The following is a 23697-nucleotide window of genomic DNA, read 5'->3' on the forward strand; positions in this document are numbered from 1 at the left end:
ATAATTCCTGAAATGTTAATATTTTTATGTAAACCACACATATTACATTGTTTTAACACATGGATGGCATGTAATATATTATTTTTAGTATACTAAAGTAAACTAGTATTTAGTATACTAAAAATAATATATTACATGCCATCCATGTGTTGAGACAGTGAGACTTGGTCTGTTTACAAAATAAATCTTTGAGATTATTTAAATATTTGAATGTATGTTTGTTTAACTAAAAATATTTAAATGTCAGGAATTATGATATATTATGTATCATAAATTATTGAGTAATATTGTCTAAATGAAGTAATTGTAATTAGGTATTGTATGCAGAAATTAAATAAAGTTTACTAAAAGAAAGGTTCACTTATTTACTTTATTTAACATTTAACAGAGTTGAAGTTACTTAAATGTATTTGAAATTAATTTTATTTAAAAAAAAAAAGAAAATGTATAAAGTTGTGAAACTTTTTTCAAGTAAATTTTACGAATCATTTTTTTTTTTCAGTGTAGGCCTCCACCTCTTCACCACTTTAAACCGTTGCCAATATAGAACTAAAATAAAGGAAAGTGCCGCATCCCCAGCTTTGATTCATCAGCCAATAGAGGCTTGTGCCAATCAGAGTCACACTGGAAGGAATGATGAGAGAGAGAGCGCCATTTCCCCCCCACCCAGAGATAGCATGGACAACTGTGCTCTCTCAGACTCCGTCTGCTGATGCCGAAGCATGTCTCACCATGTCTCGCCATAATGTCACATAAATGTCCATTTCATTACAGTACATTCATCACTTGATATCCTGCCACAATTTAGAAGAAATTTCATCATCCCATCTTGACTCCATTCGTTTCCATTTATACAGAAAATATCTGACTATATATTTTCAAATATAAACTCACTTTTTTTATTAGCATGTCCCTCGCAAGTCCCTTCAAATTTTGGTCCATTATATTGTATGTCTGAGCTGCTTTCCTGCAGATTCTCCAGACCAAAGCAAGGCCTGTTCTGCGTTTTCCTGTGTTCCATCTCAGCACTGTTCCTCCCCCAGTGACTCTGTGTTGTCCCCCAGGTCCACAGAGGCTGAGGGGGCCCGCAGCTTCCCGCGGCTGCCTCCGTACACGCTGCTGTGCGAGCTCCCGTGTCCGCTCCCGTGGCCCGGGTATACATCCACGGCGCTGGAGATGGACTGCACCGAGCGGTCGCGGAAGTAGTGGAAGGCCTCCTGGTCTAGAAAGGTTTGCTCCTCGCGGAGACCCTGCTCAAAAAGCTTCCGCTTGTGCCGGAACTCGATCACCGTCTTGGTGTAGGAGTTGAGCGTGGTAACGGACGCTGCCATGCAGCAGGTGAAGGAACCCCAGGCCATGCTGCAAAAAAGAGAGACGAGCACATACAGTACATTACATAACTGTGAGACTGCTGATATTAGAACATTTGGTAACACTTCCTATGAACCCTGCATTCATAATGCATTATATGACATGCATAATACCTTATAATGACTGTAATAAGTCTGTATAATAACTCATAAGTACTTAGAGTGACATTCATAAACCATTATATCTTATATCTCATCCATTATTTCTATAAACACCCGTAATTACCAGATCCACTCTACTGATTGGATCACCTGTCAGGTTCCTAGAGTTTTCCTAGAGGTAAAATAAAAACTTAACTAAAACAGTTACAGGCTGTCTGAGGGTGGTTAGATATTAAAAGTTTAAAATGATTGAGTGACACCATTGAGATGACTTTTAGAGTTTCCTTGTAATGAATTCCAGCTCGATTTTGCTTTTTATAGGTATATGCTTGAGTAAAATGAACATTGTTGTTTTATTTTATAAACTACGGACAACATTTCCCTCAAATTCCAAATGAAAATATTGCCATTTAGAGCATTTTCTTGTAGAAATAACAAGAAAATATACAGAGCTTTTGGAGCTCAATTAATACAAAGGAGACAAGTTCATATTCATAAAACTTTCAGAGTTCAGACATCAATATTCGGTGGAATAACCCTGGTTTTTAATCACAGTTTTTTTCATGCATCTTGGCATCATGTTCTCCTCCACCAGTCTTACACACTGCTTTTGGATAACTTTATGCTGCTTTACTCCTGGCGCAAAAATTCAAGCAGTTCAGTTTGGTGGTTTGATGGCTTGTGATCATCCATCTTCCTCTTGATTATATTTCAAAGGTTTCCTTCATAATTTTTGTGGCATCCATGCCTTGACTGGTCAAAGCAGTTTTGGTGGCCTAAAGTGGTTTAAAATTTACAGCTGACCAGTATATACTGTAGATGTTAGAAGCCATATTATTAACAGATTTACAGTCTTCACATAAGAAAACCAAAGCTTTCATATGTGCATACACAGTAAATTCTCTTTATTTCACTGGGTACAAAAATACAGTAGCTGATTTCTATGCCTCAATTTTATGGATGACAAATTAACCCTATATTCCAGTCCAGGAGCCCTGAAAGCAGCGGAATGGAGAGCTGCGTGAGCTGAGAAAATTAACCCGGCGAGTGGATGGATTTGAACAAGGCTGAGCTTCAATTACCCTCTGATTTACAGGTTTCTGCCTGGTCCAAAAAGGGAGAAAATGTATGAGAAAGAAGTGAAGAAAAAAAACGGAAAGAAATTGGCCAGATGGCGAAGAACAAATGAAGCAATTTTATCTCGATCTAATGGATGCCAGTAGAGCATCTGTGGTAATTCAGCCAATGTAAATACCACTTTCATGCCTGTCAGAACCCAGAGCGTGTTTCAAGAACTCCTGTCTATGCGCCAACATAACACAAACCATCGGGTAGGAACTGTACAGTACAAATCTGCATCGATATAGAAGCACATCAACTAGTATCGAGTCCCATGACTTTTGCCATGTCTCATTAAATTTGTTAAGAAGCTCTGAACAGATCTGTGGGATATGCATTTGGTTTATATTATCATTACCAATCAATGTGATATATTTTTTTCCCACTATAATGCCTATTATAACGTATTTCAAGCAAGTGTGGATCGAGGAATAATAAATGCCTGCATATCTTCAGCCATCCACATCCATGATTTTCTAGAGTTAATTATTTGAATTTCTTCAATTTCTTGCCTCTTAATAAAGTGTTTGAGAGCATCAGTTAAAGTAAAGTAGTGAAGAGGTAGAGTTACAGGTATACAGTGAATAGTGAATATTTGAGTAATGTTCTAATCCAGATTATGAGAAGCAAGAACTACTCAACTAAATAAAGAAAAAAAAATCATTTCAAGAACTAAAAAGTGCAGTCTTCTCAAAGACCATTAAAATGGTATGATGAAACTGGCCCTCATCAGGACTGCCCAAGGAAAGGAAGAGCAAGAGTTTCCTTGTTGTACAAGACAAGTTCATTAGGGTTCCCAGCCAGAGTATGTTTTGGTTTGTTTAACACTTTTAAGTTACTACATGATTTCTTATGTGTTCCTTCAGTGTCTGGATGACTTCAGTATTCATTTACAATCTATTAAAAAAAAATCAATTAAAACACTGAATGAAAAGGTGTGTCCAAACTTTTGACTGGTACTGTATACCAATGTGGTCTTCGACAAGCCATAGTCCACTTGATTATCAATTGACATACAGATTTCCCATGATTTTTGGTACATTAGTGTATATTTTTATTAGTATCATTAACAGAGTGAGATTAATAGAGTGAGATATGTTGGTGATTGGCTGGCCATAGATTAAAGCAAATATTCTGGACCCCCTGAATGTCTCAGAATGAAAGAGAGGGTGCACGGGTCTAGGATAATTAAATCTACCGTGACACAGATTCAGTCTAAATCTATTTTCAGCTGGCAGAGCCAGACAACTGGCAGTATTTTGTCTCTTCTATCTTGCTAAGATAGAATTTATTTTTCTTCAGAGATATGAGCTGAAAGACATTTATGTGAGCAGCGCCCAGAGAACCTCTCTGACTCAAAACAATCCCTGATATGGTTCATAAAAAAAGGATTATTGCCACATAATTTAATTTTCTGTGTCAGAGGCTGTGCTGAAAGTTAGATTTAGTCAGTCTGGTGGCATCCCTGCACAAACCTGCAATTTTATTCCCAAAGAAACCTCAGTTACTATGTTTTAAGAGCTGTGCAGCGGGCCTTTGAACTGGGGTGGCAGAGGAAGTCCCTGGGTAGAGGGATGCATTTGTGCACCACTGTTTACTGAACGAACTGCGGGGATTGGATGTCTTTGCTCTATTCTAGCTTTCTGCACAGTGACTTCTACGCTATGATGGCTAACTCAACAAACAGTTGTTTACTTGTGAGGTATGAGGTCATACAGCTTTCAAGAGAAAATGAGGTAGTGGTTTTCTCCTACACCCGGCACGTCGCAATGCTTGTTTCTGTCTTAAACCTCATCATAACTCTATTTTCACGAGTTTAGGAATAAATCTACACTGATGGGCGTGATGGTCTGAAAGTGAGAAATGTTAAGGTTTCTATCTTGTGTTTTGGCAGCCAGAAAACACAGGTGCTCCACTGGCTGAAATGAACCCAGACAACAGTCAAATGTCCATTCCTATAGGTGCACCTAGACAATGTACACACTTTTTGCGCCCTTACAATACCATAAATGTAAGATGCCATTTTATTCCCACTAGTCCTGGGCGATTGTGGCTTAAAAAAAATAATAATAAATAATATATATATATATGTAATGTGTTTACAAAACAATTACTATATATATATATATATATTATATTTATTTATATAAATATATGAATCAATCAATCAATCAATCAATCAAAATTGAGAAATAACACACTAAATGAGTCACAGAAGCAACGTTAAAGAAAATATTATTATTGTTTTCCACAAGTAATCACTAATCCTCACCGGAGGTTTGATGGCGCTGGAGTTTTTAAAAAATGGTAGGATTTATTTCTAGCTAAATATAAGCTTTATCCCACCGGGTGTTTGTGTTGAAAGTGCTGTAACAGTGCTATAACTTTTTTTCAGAATGAGCTCAGTCCTCGTGGAACGTTTGGAATATGTATTAGTTAGTCTGTGGGAGGACATGGTAACCGGGGTAAGACGGATTAACATTTCAGAAATGAGTAGCGTTTTTTTGGATATTATTCGGATTAAAACTGTAATTCGATTTATCAAATTAATCGAGGAAATCGCCCAGCACTAAATCCCACCCCTATGAGAGAGTCAGCATGTTTAAAACTGGACAGTGAAACTGAAACACCTGGTTTTAGACCACAATAATTTATTTTGGTGACGGACAGTTCTGGTGGAAACAGGAGAGTTGAGGTGCACATTAAATTCTGCCGTGATTTGGGCAGCCATGGTTTTATGTTTTTTGGATACAAAAAACTGAACATCCCTTTCTGATAGCTTCCTCTTTTACCGTGTCCACAGTTAATCCTGTTGGATGTGGTTGGTCCTTCTTCTTGGTGGTGTGCTGACATTACCCTGGATACCGTGGCTCTTGATGCATCACAAAGACTTGCTGTCTTGGTCACAGATGCGCCAGCAAGACGTGCACCAACAATTTGTCCTCTTTTGAACTCTGGTATGTCTGTTACCCATAATGTTGTTTGCATTGCAATATTTTGAGTAAAACTGTGATACCCTGATAATTGAACCTTCACATTGAACATGCTAATGTTTGTTTAATTGAAATTAAAAGGGTCATGACAGTATGATGGTCGCAACCCTAAAAGAAACCCCAGACCAGTAGAAATCCTGTGAAGTGATGCCTCTTCTTCAGGTTCCTCTTACCCGTCTCAAATTTCCAGTAAAGTGCACAGTGAATCGGAGCATCAGAGAGAACAGCTTGTGTTGAATGGGCTCTGTGATGTATTCCTCTTTTGTGCTGCCGGCCGGGTGGGCAGTCAGTGAGGAAGACGTGCATTAATGGGAGTGGACTTTCGTTGATAGGAGTCCATTAGAGCAAAATGTGTTTGTCTCAGATTCAGGGCCAAACACCCGCACACCTGCGGCTGCTCCTCTCCACACAAACCTCCTTCCTCACTATTCATTAGCCTGGATCCTGAATCAGCTTTCTGCCCAGAATGGCTCCTCCCTGCTCTTCTCTTGGCGATAATGTGTTTGGATGTGGGCAATAACACAGGGTGGAAATGAGCTTTTAGGCAAAGAAAGCAGGTAAATTGGAAACAAGCTACTGGTTCTCTGTTGGATCGTTACGATACTGTATAATTAGGAAAGCAAGACTTTCATTATTCAGATATACCTGTATAGCTTGCATAGGTATAACAGATAAACACAAACAAAATCACAAAGTGATCCCGAGGCTGAGACCAACATTAATGTATTAAATTCTAGTCGAAAAGTATTTTACTTTTAAATCTCACATTGAATGGCCACTTCGGGTACATTTCTGGTGTGTTTCTATTTTGGTGGCAGAAAAAAACGCAAAGGTGCGCCACTGACTGAAATGAACCTAGACAACAGTCAATCCTTAGAGTCCATTTCTATAGGAGCTTCCAATAAACAGAACAAATAATAAAACAACATTGCTGTTCCCTTAAATGAGCTGCTGGCATATCTTCACAATGTAAACACGCAGGTCAGTATCCTCTGCTGAGACGCAAAAAAGAACCACGCCGTAAGATACGAACGCACCTAAGTCAGAAAGAACCACTCCGTAAGATACGAACGCACCTAAGTCAGAGCTCACCTTCCCTTTTAAAGGGAATCACAACTGGTTGATACACTGATTGGTTTCTTTTTAATGTTAAGCCTCAAAACAAACCTATGATTAATGCCTTGCACAGATCGACATGCGCAAAAGGCATGTACTAATTCTCTTAATTAATCATGGGTGTGTTTTTGGTGTGCTCTGACTGTGTAGGCTTGCTATTTCAGGGACGCAGCTACCTGGACGTGTCCAAAGCTTCTCAGCAGAGGAAAATGACATGCTTGATGTAAAAGTAAACTGCCAACGGACACATGCTATGGGTTTGTGCACTGCTGCGTGTCTATGTATGCAAAACAAGCGGGGGTTTCAGGGGATGCAACTTTGTTAACAATTCGCTGCCAAGATAGCAATGAACTTCTGACTGGCTGTTGACTGTCAGGGTTCTAATCAGTCAGTGGCGCACCTATATATTCTGTTGCCAAGATTGCAATACGCCAGAAATGTACCTGATCATTGCATTTTGTATTTACTTACATGTATTTACATTTTACACAACCTTTTTGGGAACTGGGCTTAATGAATATATACTTTTATAGAACTGCAAATACAAGTTACATCCTTAAAGAAAAGTTGAGAATAGCTTCAACACACGTGTTAACATGACATGTTAATTATGAAAGAGGTTTGCATACATATGAATGAGCCAAGAATGACTTTTCATCATAAAAGAAAAAAAAAAAACATTATATTGAACGTTAATGTCATATCATGTCATTTTATATTATTCTTTGAACACGTTCTATTCAAGTATGCAAAGACAGAATACAATATATAAAGCATACACTCATTAAAATATCTGAGAATCATGTCATTAGAGTTACATCACAGGAATCCTGTTAATATTTAAAGTTGCCATAGTTCAAAAATGACCTGAAATCAGTTATGCAGACCCAAACTTTTCTGAGACCAATTATTATGACCACCTCCTTGTTTCTATACTGGTCTATATGTTTTCCAGATCCAGTTATCATATAGAAGGATGTTGTAGTTCTATAATTACAGACTGTAGTCCTGTATCTGTTTCTCTGTGTACTTTATATATTTTACTGATTTCACCATGTTCTTCAAAACTCAGGATTAACCACCACAGAACAGCTATTATTATTATTGTTTGGGTGGTGGGTGATTATTCTCAGCACTGCAGGGATTAGCACTGATTAGCATGGTGGTGGTGTATGAGGTGTTACTGTGTGTGTGTTGCGCTGGTACAGTGATAGAGCTTAAACCAGCCCCAAAAAAATGCATGTTCTGCCCGAGCCCCGCCCGACCCGCCCAATAAACTGTCATTATGAGCCAGAGCCTGATTTAAACCTGACATTTTTTAGTACGTAGAATGGTAAAACTCTTTGTGCTTTTTTTAAAGCATTTTCGAGCTGTTTAAATGAGTGAAATCTGTTCAGATTGACGTTAATTAACATTGCAACACTGAAGAAGCATATACCTATTATTTAAGAAAACAGCTACACACAGCTCTGCAAGTCAAATGCTGACAAAGCTGCATGATTATAAAATTCTACAGGAGTTGGACAATCAAACTAAAACACCTGGTTTTAGACCACAATAATTTATTGTCCAGACAGACAGTTCTGATGAAAACAGGAGAGTTGTGGTGCACATTGAATTCTGACGTGATTTGACCAGCCGTGGTTTTATGTTTTTTGGGTACAATCCGGGTTAGCACCCGAACATCCCTTTCAGACAGCTTCCTCTTACAGCGTCCACAGTTAATCCTGTTGGATGTGGTTGGTCCTTCTTGGTGGTTTGCTGACATTACCCTAGATACCGTGGCTCTTGATACATCACAAAGACTTGCTGTCTTGGTCACAGATGCGCCAGCAAGACGTGCACCAACAATTTGTCCTCTTTTGAACTCTGGTATGTCACCCATAATGTTGTATGTATTGCAATATTTAGAGCAGAACTGTGCTCTTACCCTGCTAATTGAACCTTCACACTCTGCTTTTACTGGTGCAATAATGTGCAATTAATGAAGATTGGCCACCAGGCTGCTCCAATTTAGCCATGAAACCTTCCACAGTAAAATGACTAAAATGGTGTTTCAGTTTTATTTTCCAACCCCTGTATGTCACAGACTATTTTTATGAGCCCGACCCGGGCAGAGAATCTAAGCTCTATACAGTGAGTGTATCAAATAATAATAATAGCTGCTCTGTCGTGGTTTTCTATCCTGTGGGTTCTGAGCATTGAAGAACAGGGTGAAAGGAGAGTAATAAAGTGTACAGATAATAGAACTACAAAGCAGCTGAAAAAATGAATAACGGGTGGAGAAACAAGGAGGTGTATAGTGTAGTTTGTAGATAAAACAGAGTTACTAACCAGAAGGACCAGCCATAGTCCCACGTGTGCGGCCTCCAGTCTTCTGGACCCAGACTGACAGTGATCTGAAACACTTGTGTGTACATCATGTGAGCCACCATGCCGAGAAGACCTGAGAAGTAAGCACAAAGCCCAGTAAACATTAATGATACACTCATCAAATGACATGGTTGGGTTTTTTCATGCTAATATCAATATCATAAATTTTTGCCTCTGTAATTAAGGGTGACAAGCTACGACTTGTTTGCTACCAAAGAATTACCAAAGAATTCATTTGGGTGTCTGAGCGTGGTGTTGAGTGAAAGCCCGCTTACAGAATTTAAATTGGCCTGCCAGCTGCTGCTGTAAATTCTTTAGGGCTTTCAATGAAATCCATCATGTAAAAATATAGTTTTGAGTCAGAAGCAGAATTGAATTAATCTTTCCATGGTCATGCTACACAGTTACACCACACAAATTAAGCAGCTATCTGTTACTGGAACCGTCCTTCAGCTGGATAAAAAATGCATATGTATGATGTACTGTATGCTTTAATTAAAAAGTTATTAAGGTTTTCAAGTTTGCAGTCATTTGGTAAGTTTGGGCTTCCCTGATCATTTTTATGATTATCCTTTATAAATCATTGGTTGTTCAGATCAGCAATTTCAGTTAAACATATATCATATAGCAGATGAACACAGTGATATTTGATTTGAGAAGTGAAATGAAGTTAACAGGATTTACAGAAAGTGTGCAATAATTCTTTAAACAAAATTAGACAGGTACATCAATTTGGAAACCCCAACAGAAAAAAGTACATCAATATTTAGTAGATCCTCCTTTTGCAGGAATAACAGCCTCTAAACTCTTCTTCTATCTTCCAATGAGAGTCTGGCTTCTGGTTGAAGGTATTTTGGATCATTCTTCTTTACAAAACATCTCCAGTTCAGTCAGGTTTAAATCACACCACAGATTTCTAATAATATTCAGGTCTGGGGACTGAGATGATCATTCCAGAATGTTGTACTTGTTCCTCTGCATTAGAGGTGGGCGGATCGATCCAAATATCGATAATATCGATACCAACGCTGGTATTGGTATTGAGCAATACTCGTGTAAAAATATCGATATTCAAGCTTTTTTCTCTGCCGCACGCACTGACTGCTGCGCACGAGGATTCACCACAGTCTACTCTCTGGTCTCTTGTTGTTGCACATGCGTCACATGGCTCAGCAAAGCCAGCCAAACCGCCACGCAGGTAGGCTCAGCCTGGCCCCGCCCACTCAGCGCTCTCCTCGAGTCGACAGGCCTCTACCTCAGGAAATTAGTGTTGAGTGATATTTTTTTACACTCTGTTTATTTAAGAAAAACTTGCATTTGAATTGCACTGAAAGGAAGACAATTCCTTATTTTTTATTGTTTTTCCAAATGACAATTCTATTAAAAAAAAGAAACAAAGAAACAAAGAACTAGAAAAGATGTCTAGTGAGGGGAGAATTTTTGTTTTATTTTTTATTTTTTTTTATTTTATATTTAAACTTTGTTTTGTTACTGTTCCATTGTTTCTAAACAAAAAATGTTGATTGTGATACTGTTTGGTGAAATTATATCCTAGGTTTTTGGATCATTTGAATCTATAAAGCTTAAATATTAAAACGTATCGGTATCAGTATCGATATCGTCAATACTGGCCCTGCGTTTACTTGGTATCGGATCGATACCAAAATTCCCGGTATCGCCCACCTCTACTCTGCATGAATACTTTAGTGGATTTTGAGCAGTGTTTAGGGTAATTAATCGTCCCTTAATCGTTTTCATGTATTTAATATGAATCTACAATGTAGAAAACCATTAAATAAAGACATAAAGTAAATCATTGAATGAGAAGGTGTGTTCAAACTTTTGAGTGGTACTGTATTTTAGTGGTGACAGTTGATTAAAAAAATAATCTGATCAACCACATCTTTTCTTCTTCTTAAGACAAAACTTTTAGTAATAGATTTTTAAACTGAAAGAAAATAATGAATGTATGATTGGCAAATTGTATTACACTTGCCATCAGATGTGTGTGTGAGAGAGAGAGAGAGAGAGAGAGAGAGAGAGAGAGAGAAAGAGAGAGATTTGCACTTAGCAGTAGTAAAGCACATCACTAAATACAACACCAGGCTGAGGCCAAACTTGGTAATGTGATTAATCTGTGTAAAAACAAAAAAAAAAAATGACATTATGTTGTCATAAATACAATACATCCAACACATCCAATTGTTTGCAGAAGACAATATGATCTAAGCACAGTCTAAACTAATGGGGTAGTAAATTTGTGCACATTAATTCAGAGAGATCCTATAAAAGTGTGTTATTAATTTAATTTAACGGACTTAATCAATTCCCGTCACTTAAAATCTAAATCCCAGTTGACTGTCACTTCCCTGCAAACTAAATCCTCTTTATCAGACCCTTTTTTTACATGCATTGATTACTGTTTTCAGTGCAAAAACTGACATATGACATCAACTTTAAGCTACAAATTCTACATAGATCAGTGTATATACAAGGAACCTTGGCCAATACAAGGAATCGAATATTCTTATATCTAATATATTCTAAGATTTTAAAGGGGCACTCCTTGATTTTTGCTGACTCCACCCTCAGCTCAAATTTGTAAAAGGCTAAAAAAATAGGAGGGGAAGTTTAGGAGGAGAAATGGGTGATGTATGGGTTTAGAGGTGGGGCAGGAGGCTGAGCTGCAGCAGTGAGCAAGGAAATGCAAAACACAGATGGTTGCAGTATTATTGATTAATTGATCTGCATATTTTGATGATTTTTTCCTTGTTCCAAAGTACACGACACATCATCCTCACCTAAAGCACAGCTGAACCTGAGAGGGCGCTGCAGAGGCAGAAATGAAAATGACCACAATAAAAGCATTTTTTTTAAAGGTTAGGAAATGTTTGTTTTTTTTAAGCAGTACTGGTATGATTCATTAATTCAAGGGAACACATTTCAGCTATTAATGAAAAAAATATGTTTTTTTTTAAAGGGTTTAGTAGCTCTTTAAATAAGCATATAAAATGCTAACACTTTTTAATAACTTTGAACGATACAACATTAACTACTGATTAATAACTGTTATTTGTCACATTTTTAGAAACTAAAAAGTTGCTATCATTTTAGTAAATAGTAATGAACGCATTGGCAACATGAACTGCAATTTTTTTCTAGCAATAATTTATTAATGTTCAAATTCTAATGAGCTAATGATTTGCTTACATTTTTTATATAAAAAAATCCATGCTGATAAATAAGTGTCATGTGTGAGCATTTGTTAATATTCAAATTCTGATTAACTTCTGCTTTGTTCACATCTACTGATCATTAGTTAAGAATATATTAATGAAAGTATTATAAAGTTTTACCTATAAAACAAAGGTATTGCTGCTGCAGACTAAAATTAATATACAATAAATATGAATGAACTGTACTTCTGTGATCTACTGTACAGTATATTCAATGCACTGCTTTTACTCCACTGCAGTAACTCAAGGCTGAGCGCCGCTCACACGCTAACAGCATCTCCTTCAGCTGTTGATTGATGCTGGCGAGTGGCAGTGCTCTGAACCTTTTTAACCCGTGTCAGCTGACCGAGCCCGAGCTCATCACTGGGTGGGAGTTTTCTTCCCAGGACCTCCACGCCCAGCGGAGGCTGCAGCTGGAATTAGTGAGTCTTAAAGGCCCAAATGAACAGAGCTAGGGGCCAGTGGGCAAATCAAATAATCCAAATTCAAAAAGCAGCAGCTGTTCTTGGCAATCTGACAGCAAGGGTTTACCTACCCAGCGCTGCTGAGCCGCTCCGTGCAGACAGACAGGCCTGTCACTGCACACGACCAGTGTTGGGAGTAACGGCGTTAAAACTAACGGCGTTAATAACGCCGTTACTTTTTTTCAGTAACGAGTAATCTAATTAATTACTATGACTGTAACTATAACGCCGTTACCATTTCCGACACCCCGTTACTGCACGTTACTTTAGCAGCTCTATGAACTTTTTTTTTTTATTTCGCTTTGCCCTGGTTAACCCCTCCTCTGTCCGGTGAACTTGAGCTTCTGGCCGCTGTGCCTGTGGTTTGGCGTGGTGAAGTGAGGCACAATTGTGACGATTTGCGTGCTCTAATCAATTCAGTGATTGCCGTGGACAGGCCAAGTTCCGAATTAAGGACGTTAAACTCTTTTTAGATGCTCCGGTTTTTGTGGTGCTGCTGCTTTCTCTTTTAGAGCTTAGATTCTCTGTCCGAACCCGACCTGACCCGAGGACCGACCCGAAATCAGGCTCCTATTTTTATTTTATATAAAGCTCTGGTGTGATAATCACAATGTTGCTAAGTAACCAATTATTATTGTTCACTAAAGCGAACGAAATAGCGAAAATTGAAAGTGAAAAACATTTGTGTTAACTGAATCTAATAAAAACGGTAATTAAAAGGAAAAACATAACTATCTCGAACTGTATTTTGTGTTTATAAAACTAACTAAAACGAACTGAAATTACTGATAGAATACCCTCATTTTTGTGTTTAATTTATTTATAAGCGCTGTTGTACAGCGGAGTTGTACAGCGGGAGTTGTTGTGCCGAGCGCGCGGCACTCGTGGTCCGTTAGTTCTTGTGTAAAGCGCTCGTGCTAGCAAGCCCACCCTAAAATGAACAGAACAAATAAAAACAAAATAAAATTAAACTATAATAAAAATGAAAACTGTAATCACGTAGCTCTGGGCGCACGTGAACGCCTCCGCGTTTGACTTGCAGCATTGTGTGTAGCTGTTCTTAAAAATCATTTAAATTAAATAATAGTTCTATGCTTTTATGTTACAGTGTTAATTAACATAATTCTGATTATATTTCGCTCATTCAATCAGCCCGAAAACAGACAGTTTATGGGGCGGATCGGGTCAGGCTCATAATGACAGTTTATGGTTCGGGCTTGGGCAGAATGTGCACGGGCTCTGGCTGGGTCGGATTTTTTGGGCATGATCTAAGCTCTATTCTCTTTTGGTGAAGCTGTTATATTAATACCATTTTAACGGGCATTAAATTGTTGTTTTTGTCCATTATTTTGTTTTATATATACATATTTCTTTTGAGTGTGGCTTGGTTTGTTAAATTTCATCCCCAGACGCGTTTTTCCGCTTTTTTCAGTATTACAAGTTTTAGTAATTTTCTTTGGTTGTGTGGAGAATTTCGTTTTATTTTTTTGAAATTCGTTAGATTATATTTTTGTCAACATTTTGGGTTTATTTTCGTTTGATATTTTTTGTTATTTTTCTAATAATAATAGTAAATGCATAATTGATTTCCTTTTTTTGACGGGCGAATAATAAAAAGTAAGGCGATAGTTACTTTTACTGGTAACTAATTACTTTTATAGTGGAGTAACTCCGTTAGTAACTCAGTTACTTTTTTGGAGAAGTAACGAGTAACTATAACTAATTACTTTTTCAAAGTAACGTGCCCAACACTGCACACGACAGAGCGGGGTTTTACCCAATGCAGTGAAAACGTATTGAAAACCCTATAGAAACATATGAGCAAACTTTGGCTTGTGTACATTACAAGCGCCATCAACCCCTTAAAGCTCCACTAGGTAGAGTTTTCGAGATTTTGTGCTCGCGGGCTCCCCCTACAATTGTAGAGTGTAATAAATAATGTTTCAGGCTGATTAGTTTCTCTTTCTCGTTTTCTTTCTAGCTTTCACAGACATATTCAGTCTTTTTCCAGCTTATGCCAGAGTGTCTGTATGTTAGTTTTTATAAAGAATGAACCAGTAGTCCTTGTAGAACTGTTAGAACTAAAGGTCGGAAAGCAGGTCGCAGTTCTCGCGAGCGTTGGTCGCGGCCGCCTCGGAAAACTTACACAGCCTGGTTTGAGCTCAGAGGAGCTCCGGCACAGACACGAGAGCACCGCTATTCCTCCTATCACACCTCAATGCAGCACTGCAATGAGTTTCAAGCTGTAATTTTACTACTTTAAAAAGATCAAAAATCAAGGAAATCCTACCTAGTGCTGCTTTAACAGGCCAAGTATTTTGTCAATTGTATGTCTGACATTAAACCACTAAATCTTGAGGATTTCTATTCAAGTATTACATAAAAACGCTTTCATGTTTGATAAGAAAACATTACTGAAAATCATAATTGTAATTGTAATAGAAAATATAAAAGACAAACTAAGATAAGCATCTAGTGAGATCTGTCCAACAGTATAATTGGATGTGGAATTACTATTTGGTACACGACAGGCCATTGTTGCCCTTTGAGTTTAATTGTTGTAACTGCTTATTAATGGTTTATAAGCTAATTAATAACCACTAATATACCATTTGTAACCTTTTTATAAACATTTCATAAACTAGCCTTATTTTAAAGTGGTACCAAATAGTTTTGTCCTCCATCAGTGCAGACATGGACAATAAAACCAAAAATCAACTAAAACTATAATTAAAATTGATTTAAGTAGGTCTAAAACGAATCTGATAAAAATGTTGATACACAATCTTTAATAATAAAATGTGTGTCAGATTCTGAAAGCTCCATTGTGTCGGGCCAAATTACTGAATTAATTCTGAGATTTTTTGTATCTGTTAGCTCAAAATAGAGTTTCTCCATCAAACCTTTATTACTTTTCCAAAACTTTCTGGGTATTTCCATTGTTCCAAAACATTTTTTAGGCCTGGAAAAGGCTATTTTCCCAGGTTTTCATGTCTGTACAAAGCCTGGTCATCTTCTGGAATATAATCAAGAGGAAGATGGAGGATCACAAGCCATCAAACCAAACTGAACAGCTTGAGTTTTTGCACCAGGAGTAAAGCAGCATCCAAAAGCAGTGTGTAAGACTGGTGGAGGAGAACATACCAAGATGCTGTTAAATGAAAACTGTGATTAAAAACCAGGGTTATTCCACCAAATATTAATTTCTGAACTCTGACAACTTTATAACTGTGAACTCATTTGCATTATTTGAGGTCTGAAAGCTCTGCATCTTTTTTGTTTTTTCAGCCATTTCTCATTTTCTTGACCATTCAAAGCCTGGTCATTATAATGTATGTCAGAGGTATGTCCCGTATTTAGGGAAAACTGAATTCCTGCACAGTTTTTTTCTGCTTTTCCTGCTTAAACATGTCTGATTTAAGTCAGTTTAAGTTAAGTTGGTGTGTTAAAGCAAAGAAAATAAGCAAGCTGTGCTGTGCTGGACCCCGACCTCGGTTCTCCACCCCTGGGCTACAGTATGACTAACACAGCATTCATGCATCACCAGATGGGTCTACAGTCTCTAGCTACACACCAGCAAGGTGCAGCTAAAATTACCTTTCTCAATATTTTGACATTTATTTTAAACAGATTTTCTTTTCTAAAAATCTCCCAGGCTTTCCGTGCTTTGGGAACGTCTAAACAGCTTGATTTTGTTTGTGATAATTAGGCCCAAACGCTGCTTTTCTACTCTTTAGAAGCTGTTGTTTGGGAGATAAATAGCAGGAATGTCCTCGGGGCGATCTAGAATTTGGCGCCTTAGCCAAGGGCAAACAGCGGCGCTCAAAAGACATCAGTCTTAGAAGTTTATGCTTCTCGTTCAGGTGCCAAACCCTGTGGTGCCTCTGCAAACTCAAACCCACAACCCTCTGGCAAGCATCTCCAAACACTGAGCTGTCTGCACCCGGTAGAGTAATTTCAGAGTGTCTACAGCACAGTAGGGAATGCTGGCCTTATAAACTGAGATTGATGTTGACAAGGCACTAAAGAAATGGGTTTCTATCGCAAAAGATGATGCAGAAATAACACAGGGGCTGAACTCCAGTTTACCGCATCATTAGGGGGAGGAATAGAAAGAATGAAAGAGGGATCGGGGGAATCAGGAGTGTGCTGATACTATAAAAGCTGATTCCCAACACAAGTGTTTTTTAAGAGAGCTTTTTTTTTTTGACATCCGACTGACGGGATAGATTTCCTCTTTTTTAGGCATTTCATGCCGAACCATACGCAAGGATACTTTAAAAAGAGTTTGACACTTTTTTTAAAGTCTCTCATTTTGTCATTACTCTGCAAAAACTATCTACAATGTTTGCAAAACTGAAACTGGAGATCATCCATTTGAGATCATTTCCAATCACAACTCCTTCTCTGACATTCACGAGAAACTGTTGAATATTTTTTTACATTAAATCATTCATTTCCAACTTTACCCAATGTTCTCCCCAATTTGGAACTCCAATTACCCAACCCAAACATTACCTCAAGATACTAGAAAAGTATCAAAATACTCAATACATACATAAATGCATACAGCTCTGGAAACAAATAAGAAACCACTTAAAAATGATGAGTTTCTTTGTTTTTACCAAATTGAAAACCTCTGGAATAAAATCAAGAGGAAGATAAATAATCACAAGCCATCAAACCACCAAGCTGAACTGCTAGAATTTTTAAACAGGAGTGGCATAAAGTTATCCAAAAGCAGTGTAAAAGACTGGTGGAGGAGAACATGATGCCAAGATGCATGAAAACTGTGAATAAAAACACCAGGGTTATTCCACCAAATATTGATTTCTGAACTCTTAAAACTTGAATATGAATATGAACTTGTTTTCTTTGCGTTATTTGAGGTCTGAAAGCTCTGCATCTTTTTTTGTTGTTATTTCAGACATTTCTCATTTTCTGCAAATAAATGCTCTAAATGACAATATGTTTATTTGGAATTTGGGAGACATGTTGCCTGTAGTTTTAGAATAAAACAACAATGTTCGTTTTACTCAAACATAAACCTATACAAAGCAAAATCAGAGGAACTGATTCAGACAATAAAGTGGTCTCTTAATTTATTCCAGAGCTGTATATGTCTACTAAGAGCTTGAAAGAGATTCTACTGTTCTACAGAGTTCCATCTACCCTCTCAGAAAGAGTGTTGACAACTGTGCTCCCTCTCTCGGGCTCTGGCCACTGATGCCAAGCAGCATGTCCCGGGATTCGGACCAGCAACCCTTGCATCAAAGGAAAGCCACTTTTACTGCTGGACCACTCAGATCTCTTGTGTGTGGACATTTAAGCCGCAACTTTTTTCACACGCTTTGAACACTGCGGCTAATATATATTTGTTTTTTGTTTTATGGCCAAAAGAGCTTCATGCCACTAAAACATAAATAAAACAAAAGTGCTTTACTCACTCAAACAAACTGATTTAAATAAAACAAATGTAAAGATTAAACCAGGGCTCGTCAGGACAACAAAGTATTTGCAGCGACTCGACATCTGTGTGAATCGTGCATTTAAAATGGCGCTCCGAGCTAAGAGGAAGGCCTGGATGAAAAGCGGCGAAAAATAATTTGCCAAAACCAGCCGCTTGTAAAAAGCAACTTCAGCTTAAGTCTGTCAGCAAAATCCACTAACAGCAACAGATTTTAAAAGGCTGGACAGCTGCTGGTCACAACTTTTCTTTTTTAATATCTGGACTAGTTTATCCTTTTAATATCTGGACTACTTTAGTTTTTTAATATATGACGACTTTATTCTTGTAATATTACGACTTTACTGGTATTTTTTAAACCAGCAACGTTGCAGCACTGTTCGCACTACATAACGTTATTTGTGTACGTAGCTTATTTAATTAAACGTTTAATTAAACCTGATGGCTGTTATATACTACTGCTGCTGCTCCATCTAGAGTGTGATGACAGACCACATTTCAATAAGTTGTGCCAACTGCTCAGGACTGGACAGAAGAGCTCTTCAGAGGGTCATCAATTTCGCCCAGAAGATCTCAGGCTGCTCACTCACTGCCCTCTTTAGAGGAAGTTTCCATCTCTCTCTGCCACAGTAAAGCAGCCAGCGTAGTTAAACCCGTCCCACCCTGAACATCACCTGTTTAATCTGCTGCCCTCCACATCACAGACAAACAGAATCAGAAACAGCTTCTATCCCAGAGCCATATCTGAACACTGGCTAAGAGTAACGTTAAAACTGACTATTTTGGACATGCATAAAATGGGCTGGGTTGGATTGGGCTCATGAAAATGGTCAGTGATGTAGGCGTCAAACAAATCAGAATATTTTTTGTATATTTTAGAATCTTTAAAGTAGCTCTTCCAGCACATCTTTGCTGTATTTTCTCAGTCAGTTTTATGAGGTAGTCACCTGAAATTTCAGTCTTTCAGTTAACAGCTGTGCTGAACTCATCAAGAGTTAATTATTTAAATTTCTTGTCTCTTAATGTGTTTGAGAGCATCAGTTGTAAAGTTGGTGAAGAGGTAGAGTTGTCTCTCGAAGTGCAAAACTGATCGAGACATACCTCAAGCGACTTGCAGCTGTAATCGCAGCAAAAGGTGGCGGTACAAAGTATTAACGCAAGGGGGCTGAATAATATTGCACGTACCACTTTTCAGGTTTTCATTTCTAAAAAATAGTTTAAAATATCCAATAAATTTCATTCCACTTCATGATTGTGTCCCACTTGTTAATTCTTCACACAAAATTACAAATTCGTATCTTGATGTTTGAAGCCTGAAATGTGACAAAAGGTTGGTCGAATACTTTTGCAAGGCACTGTAGCTGAACATTTGTGGCCACGAATACTTAACATTCGAGTTAAGTATTAAAAGTTAGAAAAATTCGAGTTAAACTTAAAATAACTGAGTTAAGTCTAAATTTCGCCATTGGCAGCTTCTTTTCCATTGGCTTCTGGCACAATCTATTTGCGTAGTTGGTGTGTCTGACTTTTTTTTTGACACTCTCCATCAGTGTTTAGTCATGTGTATAGCCAAGATGTTTCATGCTTGTGGCCCACATCTGGACAGCGGGTCGCCTATTGCTAACCCCTGGTTTAGAGTCTAGCAAAATAGAATAAAACAAACACATAAACCTTGGTTTGGAATTGAATGAGTGTAAACACCCTTCGAATATGAATTGAGACTGTAGAGCTGCAGAAAGAGGTGCAGAATGGAGGAGGTGGTCAGAAATACAGAAATATAGCCTGGAGGCCTTTAATGATTTTTTTGATTCTATTAAATAATAAAGGCTAAAACTCTGCTCTGTGTGGGTCTGGTAGTCGACGAAGGGAGGCCAGCACAGGAGAAATGAAACAAATGGGAGAAGACAAAGACATGTTATTGCGATATTATTGCAGTAAATCATCCTGTTAAGAGTCTATGTTAATCCCACTTAACTTTGACCTCATTGTGCCTCTTTAATTTAGAATTGTTGCTGTAAAAACAACTATAATATGCTGCAATATGTTGAGTAAAAACAACTATAAAATATAATCATTGCAATAAACCTGAACTGGTAAGATAGTTACTTTAACTTAAAACGTTATGTTTCAAGTTTGCCACATTTTGAGTGTCAATTACTTGTGGTTTGTCTGTTAAACTTAAAGATTAAAAACTTTAAGTTTTTATACTCCATGCAGTATAATAAATGACAAAAAAAAAAGTTTTAAAAAATAAATTCACTTAACGCAACAAATTACCTCAAATAATTTGAGTAGACCTAACTTATTAGTATTTACAGTGTAGCAAAATACAATGAAACAAACTCATGAATATGAATTGAGACTGTAAACTTAAGAAGAGTTAAGAGCATCTGGATGGAAGGTCTAACAACTTGTAAAACTTGGTGCAGAGTGGAGGAGGTGGTCAGAAATATAGTCTGGAGGCCCGACATGATTTATTTATTATTATTATTATTATTATTATTATTATTATTATTATTATTATTATTTTATTTTTTTTAAATAATGGAAGCTTTACCCTTTCAGACCTGAATTATGTTCTAGTGAAAAATATGTAAACATGCTGTTTTCAAAATATATGCAAAAATATATAAGAACGCCCAAAAAAGAAGACTCAAATTTTCTAAAGTCATATTGACCTTTTTATTTCACAAATCATTCATAAACAGTAGCATTAACATGATAAAAGTGTTCTAAAATATAGAAAAAATAAAATTTGTAAAATTAGTAAAAATTAGCTTTTACTTTGCCTCGATTAGCTTTTACTTGTGCTGCCATGCCCTCAATGTTTACAGTGGGTGGGGCCAAGCTACTGTAAATTTTTCTATTGGCCAGTTATTGTTCTATTTGATGGACAATAGGCTTTAATTAGTGTTTTTTTTATGTGCACTAAACATAAAAAAGAAAAAAAAAAAACACATGATGTCCATTGTAATTGTACATTGTACACAGGGTCTGAAAGGGTTAAACTCTGCTGTGTTTGGGTCTGGTAGCCGGTGGAGGGAGACCACTGGCACAGGAGAAATAAAACAAATGGGAGCAGACAAACATGTTATTGCGATATTATTGCAGTAAATCAATTTTCTGTTTCTGCTCTAAACCCGCTGTAAAAGTGATTTATTAGAAAAGAAAAGACTAGAATAGAAGAGAAAAAGAGAAACGCTGCTTTTCCATCTGAAATGCTGCGGGAGTCGGAGTGCACTGGATGGATGGGAGCCTGTGCTTCACTCACCCTGTGCTTACCTGTCGCGTCTGCTGTGAATTTCAAGTAAGTCCGAGCTGCGAGTGTGTAATTGGCGGCGGGAGAGGGTATGGAAGTGTACCTGAGAGAACGGTGAAGACTGCGGCGAAGGCGTTCAGCTTCAGCCCATCGATCACGTTACTGGAGTGAAAGAGCTCCAAGCACATTAGACTGAAGCCAACCACCAGGAGCATGATGTATAGCACCTCAGAGACCACTGACAGCCAAAGGACACCTGCAGCACCACACACACACACACACACACACACACACAGACGCAGAGAGAAACACACACATAAACACACATACCCCGGCGAGCACTCAGCCACCGCCTCATAATTCTGTCTGTCAGGTTCCTTCACACAGTCTGGCGAGAGCAAACTCCTGCCTCGGCCTCCAGCATACGCAAATAATACGAGCGGGTCCTGGGATTAACCCCTTTAAACTCTGGGCTTATCGTTCATTTATTAATATTCAGCTTATTTAATCAAGAATTAGTATTAATTATTAACTATAATCACTGATAACGATTCATTCAGGAAATACTAGCAGGCAAAAACCTTGTATTCCTAAAACAGGTAAAAGGAAAAAAAGTGAACACTTGTCTAAAGGGCAGTTTCTCAGACAGGGATTAAGTCTATTATTGAACTACACCGATGATCTAAAGAATACTAACGCGTCTCAAAAAAATAGAATATCATTGAAAAGTTTTTTCAAAATGTGAAACTCATATACCATAGGTCGGCAATAGGCGGCCTGCGGGCCAGATGCGGCCCGCAAGCAAGAAACATCTGGCCTGTGAGGTTGAACTATAATGAAAAAAAAAATCGGACTGTCCGTCTCAAAAATGCTCTTTATTTAGAAACTTAATTTTGCAAAACAGAAAAATTTATTAAAGATTTTTTGATAGAGCCACGGGCTGTTAGATAACTGCTAGCTTCTTTATTCTGTTATTTTTTTTTTTTATTCGTTTGTTTTTTTTTATTTAACAAACAGGTATATCATTTATAGCGCCCCCAATGGTCAGTCCACAGATTTCACCCACATCAGCCCACTTGAATGTCTGCTTGTCATTTTAAGAGCGCTCTCCCGCCACTGCTCCCGCCACCGCTCCCGCCACCGCGCCCGCCAATCCCCCCCCCCCCCCCCAAGTGCTTGTGGCCCGCCATGTAATGGCTTGGAAAAAATCTGGCCCGCGGCCAAACTTAATTGCCGACCCCTGTCATATACTATATATAGATGTATTATACACAGAGTGATCTATTTTAAGCGTTTATTTATTTTATTGTTAATGATAATGGCTTACAGCCAATGAAAACCCAAAAAATCAGTGTCTCAGAAACTTCTCCTGCTGGAAAATGAAATCTGCATCTCCATAAAAGTTGTCAGTAGCAGAGGGAAGATGCATGAAGTGCTTTTTTTTTAAGATTTTGTGGGAAAACAAAACTGCACTGACCTCAGACTTGATAATAAAACACAGTGGATCAACACCAGCAGATGATCAGCATGTCTCTCCAAACCATCCCGGAGGTGCTGAACAATAGTTGCTGCTTTTCCTCCACGCTGTGAAGCTCCAGCTCATCCCAATGAAATCACCTCAAATCACCATCTCAGTTCATCAGGTTTAGATCAGGGGATTATTGTGGAGGATAAACTATTTTTTTACTGTTTTTTTTACTGTAATACGTTATTTAATATGTGCCTCTTAATTGTTTTCAACTGTTGTCTTTAATATTAATATGCATAGAAAATAATTTAAATAGATAAATAAATAAAAAAAACACTGAATGAGAAAGGGTGTCCAAATTTTGACTTACATACTTACATTCAGGACAAATTTGGAGCAGGAACAATATGATTTTATTATAAAATGGGGATAATTTGGGGAAATGTGTCTGTATCGTCAGTTTGGTTGTTTTTTCCTCTGTGTGTGTGTTCTTGAGCAAAAGTATTTTCCTCTAAAATGGATGATTAACTGTGTTTGTGAATTTCAGAAGGACTTTTAAGAAAATTTGGGTGGAAGTGGTGATCATGTGACCTTTAATATTTGGAGTGTTCTCATTGGTTGTTTTGTAATCATGTGTGTTTTAAAAGCAGGAATGCTATTAACTTTCGTCTTTTAACCCTGATGAAGGCCTGAGTGCCAAAATGTGTTGGTTATTCTTGTATTGCTAATA

At 37.7% G+C, this 23697-nt stretch overlaps 1 protein-coding gene across 1 annotated transcript in view; it reads right to left on the minus strand.

The window, feature by feature from the left end:
• Nucleotides 1-361: 361 nt before the first annotated feature.
• gsg1l (gsg1-like) overlaps nucleotides 362-23697 on the minus strand; it is a 54142-nt gene continuing 30806 nt past the window's right edge. Inside the window, exons 3-5 of the mRNA XM_007260751.4 lie at nucleotides 21603-21755; nucleotides 9035-9146; nucleotides 362-1359 (exon numbers count right to left, since the gene is read on the minus strand). Coding sequence (XP_007260813.1) covers nucleotides 1023-1359; nucleotides 9035-9146; nucleotides 21603-21755 — 602 coding nt within the window. The 3' untranslated portion in view covers nucleotides 362-1022. The remainder of the gene's footprint in view (nucleotides 1360-9034; nucleotides 9147-21602; nucleotides 21756-23697) is intronic.

This window comes from Astyanax mexicanus, chromosome 19, assembly GCF_023375975.1.
Source record: "Astyanax mexicanus isolate ESR-SI-001 chromosome 19, AstMex3_surface, whole genome shotgun sequence".
NCBI lineage: Eukaryota > Metazoa > Chordata > Actinopteri > Characiformes > Acestrorhamphidae > Astyanax > Astyanax mexicanus.